Source organism: Colletotrichum destructivum, chromosome 10, assembly GCF_034447905.1.
Source record: "Colletotrichum destructivum chromosome 10, complete sequence".
Classification (NCBI taxonomy): Eukaryota; Fungi; Ascomycota; class Sordariomycetes; order Glomerellales; family Glomerellaceae; genus Colletotrichum; species Colletotrichum destructivum.
The window spans coordinates 1,594,737-1,605,211 of NC_085905.1; the positions used below are offsets into that span (position 1 = coordinate 1,594,737).

General features: G+C 57.7%; 4 protein-coding genes across 4 annotated transcripts; 1 reads left to right on the forward strand and 3 right to left on the reverse strand.

Annotated features, from left to right (window-relative positions):
• Positions 1-1,529: 1,529 nt before the first annotated feature.
• On the reverse strand, positions 1,530-2,782 carry CDEST_14756 (Putative flavin reductase like domain, FMN-binding split barrel). Its single transcript, XM_062930912.1, has 2 exons — positions 2,486-2,782; positions 1,530-2,420 (listed from the first exon to the last, which is right to left on the reverse strand). Exons 1-2 carry the CDS (start codon positions 2,577-2,579, stop codon positions 1,714-1,716), a joined length of 801 nt encoding a protein of 266 aa, XP_062786963.1. The 5' UTR covers positions 2,580-2,782; the 3' UTR covers positions 1,530-1,713.
• Positions 2,783-2,989: 207 nt separating this feature from the next.
• CDEST_14757 (Putative large ribosomal subunit protein bL31m) lies at positions 2,990-3,847 on the forward strand. Its single transcript, XM_062930913.1, has one exon. The coding sequence runs from the start codon at positions 3,192-3,194 to the stop codon at positions 3,843-3,845; it is 654 nt and encodes a 217-aa protein (XP_062786964.1). The 5' UTR covers positions 2,990-3,191; the 3' UTR covers positions 3,846-3,847.
• Position 3,848: 1 nt separating this feature from the next.
• CDEST_14758 (Putative sorting nexin/Vps5-like, AH/BAR domain superfamily, PX domain superfamily) lies at positions 3,849-6,439 on the reverse strand. Its single transcript, XM_062930914.1, has 4 exons — positions 5,632-6,439; positions 5,177-5,557; positions 4,509-5,111; positions 3,849-4,436 (listed from the first exon to the last, which is right to left on the reverse strand). The coding sequence occupies exons 1-4, from the start codon at positions 6,223-6,225 to the stop codon at positions 4,281-4,283; spliced, it is 1,734 nt and encodes a 577-aa protein (XP_062786965.1). The 5' UTR covers positions 6,226-6,439; the 3' UTR covers positions 3,849-4,280.
• A 335-nt stretch (positions 6,440-6,774) lies between these two features.
• CDEST_14759 (Putative TFIID subunit TAF5, NTD2 domain, WD40/YVTN repeat-like-containing domain superfamily) lies at positions 6,775-10,360 on the reverse strand. Its single transcript, XM_062930915.1, has 4 exons — positions 9,771-10,360; positions 9,109-9,294; positions 8,250-9,055; positions 6,775-8,196 (listed from the first exon to the last, which is right to left on the reverse strand). Exons 1-4 carry the CDS (start codon positions 10,032-10,034, stop codon positions 7,071-7,073), a joined length of 2,382 nt encoding a protein of 793 aa, XP_062786966.1. The 5' UTR covers positions 10,035-10,360; the 3' UTR covers positions 6,775-7,070.
• Between the last annotated feature and the right edge of the window lie 115 nt (positions 10,361-10,475).

Below are 10,475 nucleotides of genomic sequence, written 5' to 3' on the forward strand. Positions count from 1 at the left end.
CACTGACACCAGGCTGCATGCAACGCCTCCTCGCCGTCTATCAACGTCCAATCGTGCTTCTTGCTGTGCGGCGCCTAGTGCCTGGTCTAGAGGATGGCGCCTGTTCTGCGAGCTGGGCGTTGGGCTGGATATGCCCTCCTCACAAGGTCCCTGGAGCCGTCCCCCAAGTCCCCCACTCACTGGCAAGGCTCAGACGTGTTGTTTCCCCCATGCCGCCAGCGACTTAAATCACATGTCCTGGCGTTGCCAAGAGGAACTTACCAGTCCGCCTACCTGCTTACCTTGGGCCAGTGTACTGTATGTGCTGCGTATCATATACCCCATGTTCTGAATCGCCCGGGCCTTTGCAAACGTCCGGGGTGCTGTTGCACGGTCCCTATCTTTTTACAACCTCTCTTTTCAATCCGTTCAAGCAAAAGCCATCTCGCAGAGGCAATCTGTATTTTGTACAGACCAGACCAGTGGCCACTTGATTGAGAGAAAAATATTACATGCATGCATCATGTCAAGTGTCTCATCTCTCCCTTCAGCTCCTGCTGCATATCAGGGTCAGCAGACACGTCAGGCTTGAGCCTCTCGTGGATGAAGGGGGCCCGGCCGCGGGCCGCGGGCGATGATTCTAGAATCTGCTTTGAATTAAAGAAAAGGAAAAAAACACAAACAAACCCATCCCCCCTCCCCTTTCATTTTTAGGTACCTAGGTACGGAAACCAGCAAAACGACTCCACATCAAAGCCTGAAACCAACACAGGCCAACAGGTATCCAAACATTACCGACAGACAAACACGGACATCGGCGTTTCTATATTGTGTCACAAAACACCACTTCAGATGCAGTCAATAACCGCCCGCCGGCAAGCTCCTGGTCGCCTCCGGGCAGTGGCCGACCGGAAACCGCCAGTCGTCCACCGCCCGCCCCGCCCCGCCTCCGCCTCCACAACCCCGACGGTCGTCTCCTAGAACTGCCGACATCGTCTCATCCGCCACCACCACAATGTAATCATTGGGATTTTCATCCTGTTCCAAGCGTATGTCAGTTGCTGCTAAAACGCATGCGAGACGTCACAATTCTCGTGACGAAGAGTATTCCTGTGAGCCCCGGCATCCCCGAGACCTCACACTCTCATACTTGCATATATCGGCTTGTTGCGTCGTTTCTCAATGTCCCGATATCCATTTTTGAGATTCCCATCTGGCGAATATCTACCACCCCGCAATCCCATAGAAATTGCCATTAACCTATCGGCCCGGTTCAACAATATACTTTTAGTGTCACACTTACAGCTTCAAAGAGACATAGGCACATTTCTTGCTTCATTGACCGACAGCCTAGGGATGAATACGCTTAGCAACGTGTCTAAATTGAGATGCAACTGGGGCCACTTGATTGTTGCGATATGTATCCGGCCCTGCTGACCGGACAGGAGTAATCAGTAACCAATGCAGACTGGTGGCGGTGATAGTGGCTCGTAGTTTGACGTGATCTCTGGTATCAGTGACATTTCGCCGGTTCAGTTTAGGGCATCCGCGGAACAGCACGCCCCGAATGCGAAATGAGCCCCAACCGTCTGTCCAAGTGGGCGAAGTTACTCTCGCATAGTATACAGTCTATCCTCTTTTACATATGCATGACACACAGAACGCTCTACCTTGCCCTATCTTGCCAGCCGTTTGAGCACCTTGCCTTTCAGCTTCCAGTCCCGGTCTTCAGCCTCACTCCTCTCCCTTGACCAAGACCTCCCCCAGGGTTCGGTACCGTCGGTCCGCGTAAACGAGCCCGAAACCCTCCCCCTCGCCCCTCACGACCTCCTCGACCTCCCCGACGATGACGACATGATCCCTCACCCTCACCATGCCCTCTCCGAGCACCTTGCACTTCAACACGTACAAGACCCCGCGTCCCTCCAGCACGGGCGCCTCGCCGTCCTCCTCGCAGACCTCGACGCCGTCCGGCAGCTCCCGAAACAGCCCCTCGCCCGCCGCGTTGCCACGCGTGAACCACTCGGCAACCCGCGCACCCTCGGCGCCCTCGGCCAGCACGTGGACGTTGAACAGCCCACCCTCGTCCTCTATGGCCTGCAGCGTCCGGCTGGGCGTCCTCACGTTGAACGTCACCAGAGGCACGGGCTCCATGCTCAGCGATACGAAGCTCGACATAGTCATCCCCCGCGGCTGGCCCCGGCGGTCCGTCGCCGTGCAGACCACCACCGAGTGCGCCAACCGGCGCATCACCCCGCGGAGCTGCTCCGGGAGCTCGTCTTTCGAGTTGTGTATCGACGTCGGCGGCTGGGAGGGCTTCGTGCGCCATGTCGAGGATCGCGGGGCCACCGAGGTGTTGTGGATCGCTCGTCGGGGCTCGCTGGTTCGAGGAGAGTTGTGGCCGATGGACCATTGCGGGCACTGTTGGCTCTCGGCCGGGACTGTACGGCGTTAGTTACCGCCGTCGACTGAATCGAGGAAAACAGAGACCGAGGGGCTGGCTTACATCCTCCGACCAGGGTCCTCCGCGCGCCCTCAACTCCGGTCCTCGCCCGGCCGGCCCGTCGCACCGCCGTCGCAAGCATACAAGCTCCGCTCATTGCATGCGCCGTACCATTTCCCGTCCAGACAGTTCGGGGAAGGGAACAATCCGTGCTGGATCAAATGCCAAAGGAGTTAAGAAATGTCCTGTAGTGTGGTGCGATGGAGGCAAGTAAGCCGCCTGTCTGTAGTATTTCGCTGTGTAGTGGTGAATTGGAGGATCTAAGAGACCTCTTAGGCTCTTCCTTCCCCCCTGCAATAGCTACAGCTCCGGTGATGTAAATCCACCGCTGTAGGAAAGAAATTCCATAAAAATCTCCTTATCGATAAGCAACGACACATTCTCTCCCTCTTGCCCCCCCCCCGACCGCCACTGAGGTGACCCGACCTGTGGGACCGTGCACGGAACTCCCCGGCCTCCGACGAACCGAAATTTTGGTCTCGCGCGACGCAAGGAGGTCAACGGCCGCCAACGACGTGTGCATCGCCAAAAAAAGGCTTCCTTCCTCTTTTGCCTCTCTACGCCCGCCCTACCACTCCCACCCTCTCTCCCTCAACGCGCGCGCGCCCCTCGGCGACTCGAACCCCGCGCGGTCACCTCTCCCTCTTCCCGCCTGCATCTCCCGCGCCCTGAAGGTCGTCCCGCTAGGACATCGTTAAACGAGACGAAAATGAGCAAGCTCCCAACCCACCTCCCACGGCCGTCGAGCCTCCTCTGCTGCCGACCCAGAATAGCTGCAACCTCAATCGCGTCCTCCTCCTCATCCTCCTCTTCGCCGCTAGCCTACAACGCCTCGACGCCCATTCAGAGGACGTCCCTCACCCAGACCCGTGCCGCAACCTTCGTCCCCCGCCCGCGCCGCCCCTACACCTTCACCCAGCTTGTCCAGCTCTCGGACGGGAGCACCTTCACCGTCCGCTCCACGTCTCCGGCACCCCTCGTCCGTTCCGTAAAGGACTCTCGGAACCACGCCCTCTGGCAGCCCTCGGACAAGTCTCTCAAGAACGTCGAGGTCGACGAGGCTGGAAAGCTGGCCGCCTTCCGAGAGCGCTTCGGCCGCGGCTTCGACCTGGCCGCGGCCCCTACCGAAGATGAGGCCGCCGCCGTCAAGGCCTCCACGGCGGCGGCACCTGCTGCTGCTGCTGCTACTACTGGTGGAAAGGATGGGGCCGTCGAGCAGGACAAGACGGCCGCCCCGGCCAAGCCCGACGAGGAGGACGATGCCTTCGACATGGGCGACTTGATCAGCGGGTACGCGGTGCAGCAGCCTCAGCCGAAGGCAAAGGAGCCCCTCCAGAAGGCAGCGAAGAAGGGAAAGAAGTAAACAGGGAAGCATGCCGAAAACGACACATCACTATAGCAGCGGAGAGGAAGAGGGAGACCCCTTGTACGATGGCAACAGACGAAATGGTGTGTGTGTGTGTGAGTGTGTATAAGGAAAAGAAAAGAAGCTAAAACTGTTGAGGTTTTGATTTTTTCAGAACGCCAGCTTCCGGACTAGATAGAGATAAGAGAGAAACGTAGTCGGAAGGGAGGCGAATTACGGGAGAGCCCTCATACCCCCAGGGGTTGCTTCTACTGTCATATATGTACAACAATAACAACAACAACAACCAACAACCAAGAAAAAGGCGCCGACATGCGCTTGTTCCAACTCCATTCAATGGTCCCAGCTTTCGGCTGACGGGTCGAAGATAAAGCCGCTGCTGTGACGCGTGGGTATGATGTAATGAAGCATCGGGCGCCGCATCTCGGGCTTCTAGTCAGAGTCGTCGTTGATGGTGGCGCGAGCACGGTCAATGGCCGTGTCGCCGGGCGGCTTGCCCGAGGATTGAATGACGGGCGGCCGGTAAAAGACGGTCTCGTCGTCCTCAGCGTCGAGCTGCATCAAGAAGGTCTCCCACTTCTCGATCAACTGTCATGGTTTGTTAGCTGGTCATGTCGTCTCGGGGAATAAGGGGGAAGGGGGGGGGGGTGCAGGACATGCCTCTTTTTGTGCCTCGACCGCGCTCTCCAGGAAAGTCTCAACTCCACTCTTGAAGTCCTCCACCTTCTCCCGCTCGAAGCGGTCCAACTCAGCCCTCATCAGACGACCCATGTCCTCGAAAAGGAGCCTGGCCTGGTGGACCTTCCTCTCTGCGTCACCGACCTCGGCACTGACCTGGTTCAACCTGTCCTGTTGGCTCTTGCCTTGCCTCAGGAGCTTGTCCTGGGAGCTCTTCTTCTTCTGAAGCTCCGACTCGGCAGAGTGCCAAGAGTGGAAGGCCTTTTGCCTTTGACTGAAGGCCTGCTTGACGGACCCGATGAGACGAATATACTCCTCGATGATGATGCCAAATGTCAGGACATCTTGCTGGGCTTGGCGGTCATAGACATCGCGGATGGTGAGTTGTAGCTCGGACAGCGCGTCGAGAGGCCCTGACAGCGAAGGTGAGAGCTCGACCGTTGACAGCGCATGAAGGGATGCCGAGAAATCACCCGCGGCCTCGGCCATCATCTTACGCTGGCCAACCATGGTCTCCATCGCCTTTAGCAGGGCTTTGAGCTGATTCTCGAGCGCATCGAGGTAGACCTTACGGTCGTGGAACCACTGGAAAAGAAAAACCCATGTCAGACCTGTTCCCCGCCCGTGTTCAAGCGTAGATGGATACTCACATCGTCCTGCTCGACAAACTTGTTGCTGCTGCCAACATTGATACCCAGACTGCCGAGCACACCCTTGCTCTCGCCTGGAATTGGGTCCCTCCGCTCCTTGTGCTTGACGTCGACGTTGAACGACTCACTCTCGAGGAAGAGCTTCAGGTCGGCGTCGTGCTGCAGGGTGGGATGGGCGGCCGTCTTGTTCAGCATCTTCTCCAGGGCAGCCCGGCGCCCTTCGACAAAATTACTCTCGAAGCGGCCGACGGCCTGCTTCTCCGGCGGAGGCGGGACAACGACGCCGGGATTGTTCCCGTGCAGCGTATTGTACAGCCAGAGGAAGTCGCGGTATCTGCGCTTTACCTCGAACTCGGACTGCTTGTAGGCCTTGGAAGACGTCTGTCGGCACATGGTTAGCGCGGGGCCTCTCCCATCGTCCAGAACCAGGAGATTCTGGAATCCTGTCGTCGTACCTTGGTCCGCACAGAGTAGACAATGTGCGAACTGGTCAAGTCGCCGACCTTGTGCGGGTCTCCCACGCTGATCTGGAAGCTAGGTTTGCTGGCCTGCTCAACGCTCACGCTCGGCTGGGTCTGGGTCCGCACGGGACTTGGGTGGGCAGCCTGGACGGGCGGCGGCTGTCTTGGGCCCGAGGGTCGGTCGTACTCGTCGTCGTCGATGTGGTGGGGGTCGGCCGGGCCGGAACGACGATCCTGCTGGGACGACATCGTGGTGCGGATCACCATCTGCTCCTTCTGCGGCGGGATTGGAGGAGCATCGTGGCTGGCGTCGGCGGCGCTGTCCGCGGCGGCGGCGGGAGCGCCGAGAGGGCCCAGGGGACCGAGGGGGTCGTCGACGGCCTCGAGGCGCGTGGGTTGGGCGGAGACGAGTCGGCGGACGGGACCCGATCGTGACGGGCGGGAAGCGGATGTGGCCGTGCTGGGTGCGTCTGACTCTGACTTGGCCGAGGTCTGCGACGTCGACTGCTCATTCTGGGAGGGCGGCTGCGACGAGGGCTCGGATGTGGGTTGCGAATCGCCCCATGGCGACTCCTCGAGGGGATCCATCCTTGAGTTGTTGATGCGCAATGATCTTGGGATTGCTTCGATTGGGAGGTTGGAATTCGAATGGAGTGGGTAGACGTAGAGAGCTATCGAATACGACGCACGCGGCGAAAGGGTCAGGCAGGTAGGTGGAATGTGGTTTCGTTGTGGAGGTTACCTACCCAAGGCAGCACGGCCGGTTCTGGTGCTGGTTGGCGTCTGACTGACTGACTGACGGTCTCAATGCGAAAGGCACAGCTGCTCCGCACCGTGACCATGAGCAAGGTACGTACTCAGTGATTCGCTGCCGCTTTGTGGAAGCTTCAGCCACTTGACCCCAATCGGGAGTCTGGGACTCGGGTGCCCCTCAAGGCCCCTGTAGCAGCTGACGACCTGCCCTGCCCGCCCCCCTAGAAGCCAGTTGTAGTGCTACTCCCGCTAACTAGCCGACGTCACCATTCTGTCCTTTGACGTTCATCCTGTATGCTAACTTCAATCTTTAGTCTTCAACAAGGACACCAAGTGTCTTACATTGAGCTTCACATGTATTCCGGAAGCACTCTTCTCAACGAGCGCATGTAACAATTCCATTGAGTCACGCCTGCTTCGCAATATCTGATCAATGGAACGGCCCGAGAGGTATCTACTACATTGAAGGATGGTTTACATAGGCCTGCAGCTGAACGGTGTTGATGTTGCTGCTTCGTCTTCTTCTTGGCCCCGATTACCCTACAAAAAAGTCATGTTCGTCGACTGCCGCGACCCCAACGCCAAACTGTGGATGAAATCAATCGACTACTTCCCCTTTGCCATCACCATGCTTTCCCTTCGTCAGGATGTCTTTGCCCTCGTCAAGATGTCTTGGGGGATTAGCGGTCAGGATCGTAGCAACCACCAGCCACAATCAGGTTCATGCGTGTGAACTGCACCTTCATCACGGGTGTCTTCTTAGTCGGGAACGCGCTGATTTGGTCGGGCGTAATCATCACTTCCTTGCCCTTCTTCTTGCTGCCCCCGGGCGCGTTGGAGCCACTGCCAGTCGCCCCTTGACCGCTCGCATTGGCTCGCTCCGTCTGTCCCGTGGCGGCGACGATCGTATCACCTCCCTCCTGCGTGGGTGCCGCGCCTGGCTGCGGTTGCACAACCTTGTGGCCTTCGGCGGGCAGATCGACGTCCCAGACACGGACCGTGCCGTCTTGGCCGCCAGAGACCAGGACGTTGGACTCGACGCTAAAACTTAGGGACCAGATACCGCCCTTGCCGTGGCCGCGTGACCGTTTGATGCGCGAGCCCTTCTGGATATCCCAGAAGAAGATGTTGCCGCTGTTGTCAGCCGTGGCCAAGATCTTGCCATTGGGTGCACACTCGATGGCCGAAATGTAATCTGTATGGCCTGTAAAGACACGGACGCACTGGCCCGTGATGACAGACCACATTCGAATCGACTTGTCCGTCTCGTCCGAGGCCGAAAAGACGTACGTTCCGTTGGGATGCCAGGCGACTGCCGAAATGCTCGAGTCATGGCCGACGAGAATGCGTTGCGCAGAAGCGTGGTCTTGCATCCAGACTCGGGCCGTTTTGTCCCAGCCGCCGGTCAAGAAGTAGTGGCCATGAGGCCCCCACTCGGCCCTCATAACGGGACCGTCGTGGCCCTTGTAGACGCAGACGCAAGCCCAGATGTCTAGGGACCAGATACGAACAGTGCCGTCGGCCGAACAAGACAGCAGCAGCTTGGAGCTGGTCTCGATAGGACCCTCGCCCTTGCCCTCCTCGCCAAATGGCGCATGATCAAGCTTGGCGATGGCGTCAGAGAAGGAGACTGAGAAGACCTGGGCAGAGTGACCGATCAACTTGCGATTGTTGAACTTGAAGTCCTTCTCGTCGGCTCTCTTCGACTTCAAGGGCTTGCCCTCGAGGTGCCAGACGCGGATGTAGGAGTCCGTGGTGCCAATGGCAACCATTTCGTGATCTTTGGAGAAGTCCATGCATGATACGCTGTTTTTGGTCTTTAGTAACGATCAACTAAGGAGGAGAATTTCATGGCTAACCTTCCGAGCGTGTTGTGGAATGTGAACATGCACGCGCTAGCAGCGACGCCGACGCCGCCGGTGCGTCCCTCAATCTTGAAACGGTCGCGGTTTTCTCTAACTTTCTGCATCTCCATGACGACATCACGGGCGCGAGACGGAGGGAGAGGAAGCTCGGCCCTGTTAGGGCCGTCTGCGCTCTCCTCTCGCTTGATCTTGCGGTCGAACTCTTCGACCAGAGTAGACCGGCCTTCGGGCGGCGGGTTCAGCGCGTCCTCGTCTTGAAGCTCGGCTCTGACATCTTCACGGAGGTCCTCCTCCATGGGAAGGGGACCTAGCTTGAGAGGGACCGTCTTGTCCAGCAGGTCTCTGTTCGAGATGCCAGTGAAGACTCCGGGGATACCCTCTTGCAAGTCAATCTCGTCGATGTCGAGGTTCTGGCTACGGCGGTAGATGGCCTCGAAGCTGAAAGGCTCAATAGGCCCGCGGGCGGTGGAGTCTAAGTGGCAGAAGGTCGAGAGGATGTACAGGATGACGGAACCCCCATTGTCCCGCTCGCGCTCCAGGAAGTGGAAGAGGTTGCCAGTGATGTGCTGGTTAAGCGGGATGCGGTACTTGTTCTCGCGGTAAAGCTTGGTAGTAGAATTTTCCTTCGCGTGCAGAGCGAGAGTGATCGTGGAGAACGTCTTCAGGTCGTCCGAGTGGACATTCTCGAAGTACGGCTTTAGGTTGTTGAGGAGGCTCTTGGCGTCTTCGGAATAATTCTGCGTGACCAACTCCAGCCATGAATAGACGAACACGGGCCAGAGGAGCTTGTTCAACTCGAACTAACGAGAATTAGCAAGATTACGGCAGGAAGCGGCAGCGAGAAACAACATACCTTGTAAATATCGAGGTTATTTTCAACCCACTCGCGCAGCAAGTTGAAGGCCTTCAGATACTTCCGCGGGCCTAGATCGTCCACCTTGTTGTGGATAGGACGGCCATCCGGCCCCAAATGCGACGACTCCTGCCGGAAGATGGTCTCTGTACGCGTGTAACCACGCTTCAAAAGGTAGTCCGTAACCTGAAAGGACGGGTTAGCGATATTGTCCTTAAAGGGCACAGCATGTAAAGTAACGTGTGCACATTCTCATCGTGTTGCTGCGTATCTATCGCGAGCCAGTCAATTTGGTTAACCATGTTCGTCAGCCGTGGCAGAGCCCAGGTGGCACAGGTACAGAGGGATGAATGTGAAGAAGGTTTGGTGTCAATGATGATGAAGGGCGAAGGCCAAGGATGAGAGGAATAGGTAGACGGGGGGCTGGCGGGTTATATCCAACCGGAAGGACCTCAGTCATGCCTTCCAAATCGGTATTCAGAAACCGTCCCGTTGCCCTTCACCACTTCTCTACCCCTTCCTCACTTCCCCCTTACCTCGGCCCATCTCATTTGTCACCAACACACTCACCCCAGATATGGCACCTCCGCCGGACGTCACTAGACTGTGGGCACCTTCCAAATTCAAAACAAATACACAGGACTACAAAACAAGGCACCTACAATTTGGTTCAGATTCTGGTTCGACATTGGCGCGGTAGCCGGTGCCGGCGCGGGCGTCGCGGTCGTCGGAGGAGGGATAGGTGTCTGGCTCACGGGTGTAGGCGCGGGAGCTGCAGCACCTGCACCGGGCGTCGTCGTCGCGGGCTGTTGCTGCTGCTGTGAAAAGGATCCCGACGCGCCTGCTCCTGCGCCGCCGCCGCCGCCGCCGCCAGGGGCGCCTGGGGTGGTGCTGCTCGCACCAGGCTGGCCCGGGTTTCCCGACATTCCGACGAGATCCTCCGAACGATGCTATACTTAGGAGTTATGAGGGGTTTTCTTCGTACCCAAACTCTTACTCGATTACTTCGTTGTGCCTTTACGACTGACGGTCCATAATCTTGAGTCCGTAGAGCGAGACTAGCTGCGTCGTGTTCGAGGCGACCCAACAGCCGGGGCAACGCGCTTCCGAGTTGGAATAGTACAAGTGGAATTGTGGCTCTCGGAATCTAAAGCGCGACCGAGTCTCGACGATGTGAGTTGGAAGCAATGATGAATTCGATGGAATGTCGTTGGTGTCGCGTTCTGTTGGATGAAATGAGGCTCGTAAGTCACCCCCCTGCAAGGCTGCAAAGATGGTGGAAGGCAGAGGTTGGCGACGGAAAATATCTGGATTGAGAACGCCAAACCATTTCCGGACTAGCTTATTACCATCTGGCCTTGATGATT

Coding starts and splice junctions, on each gene's coding strand:
- CDEST_14756 (XM_062930912.1), bottom strand. CDS start 2,579: ATGAGCGGAGCTTGTATGCTTGCGACGGCGGTGCGACGGGCCGGCCGG. Junction 2,421..2,485: donor GAGGACCCTGGTCGGAGGAT/GTAAGCCAGCCC, acceptor AACGCCGTACAG/TCCCGGCCGAGAGCCAACAG.
- CDEST_14757 (XM_062930913.1), top strand. CDS start 3,192: ATGAGCAAGCTCCCAACCCACCTCCCACGGCCGTCGAGCCTCCTCTGC.
- CDEST_14758 (XM_062930914.1), bottom strand. CDS start 6,225: ATGGATCCCCTCGAGGAGTCGCCATGGGGCGATTCGCAACCCACATCC. Junction 5,112..5,176: donor AGTTTGTCGAGCAGGACGAT/GTGAGTATCCAT, acceptor TTTCTTTTCCAG/TGGTTCCACGACCGTAAGGT. Junction 4,437..4,508: donor CGGTCGAGGCACAAAAAGAG/GCATGTCCTGCA, acceptor AAACCATGACAG/TTGATCGAGAAGTGGGAGAC.
- CDEST_14759 (XM_062930915.1), bottom strand. CDS start 10,034: ATGTCGGGAAACCCGGGCCAGCCTGGTGCGAGCAGCACCACCCCAGGC. Junction 9,295..9,770: donor ACCAGAATCTGAACCAAATT/GTAGGTGCCTTG, acceptor CCGTCCTTTCAG/GTTACGGACTACCTTTTGAA. Junction 9,056..9,108: donor ATAACCTCGATATTTACAAG/GTATGTTGTTTC, acceptor AATTCTCGTTAG/TTCGAGTTGAACAAGCTCCT.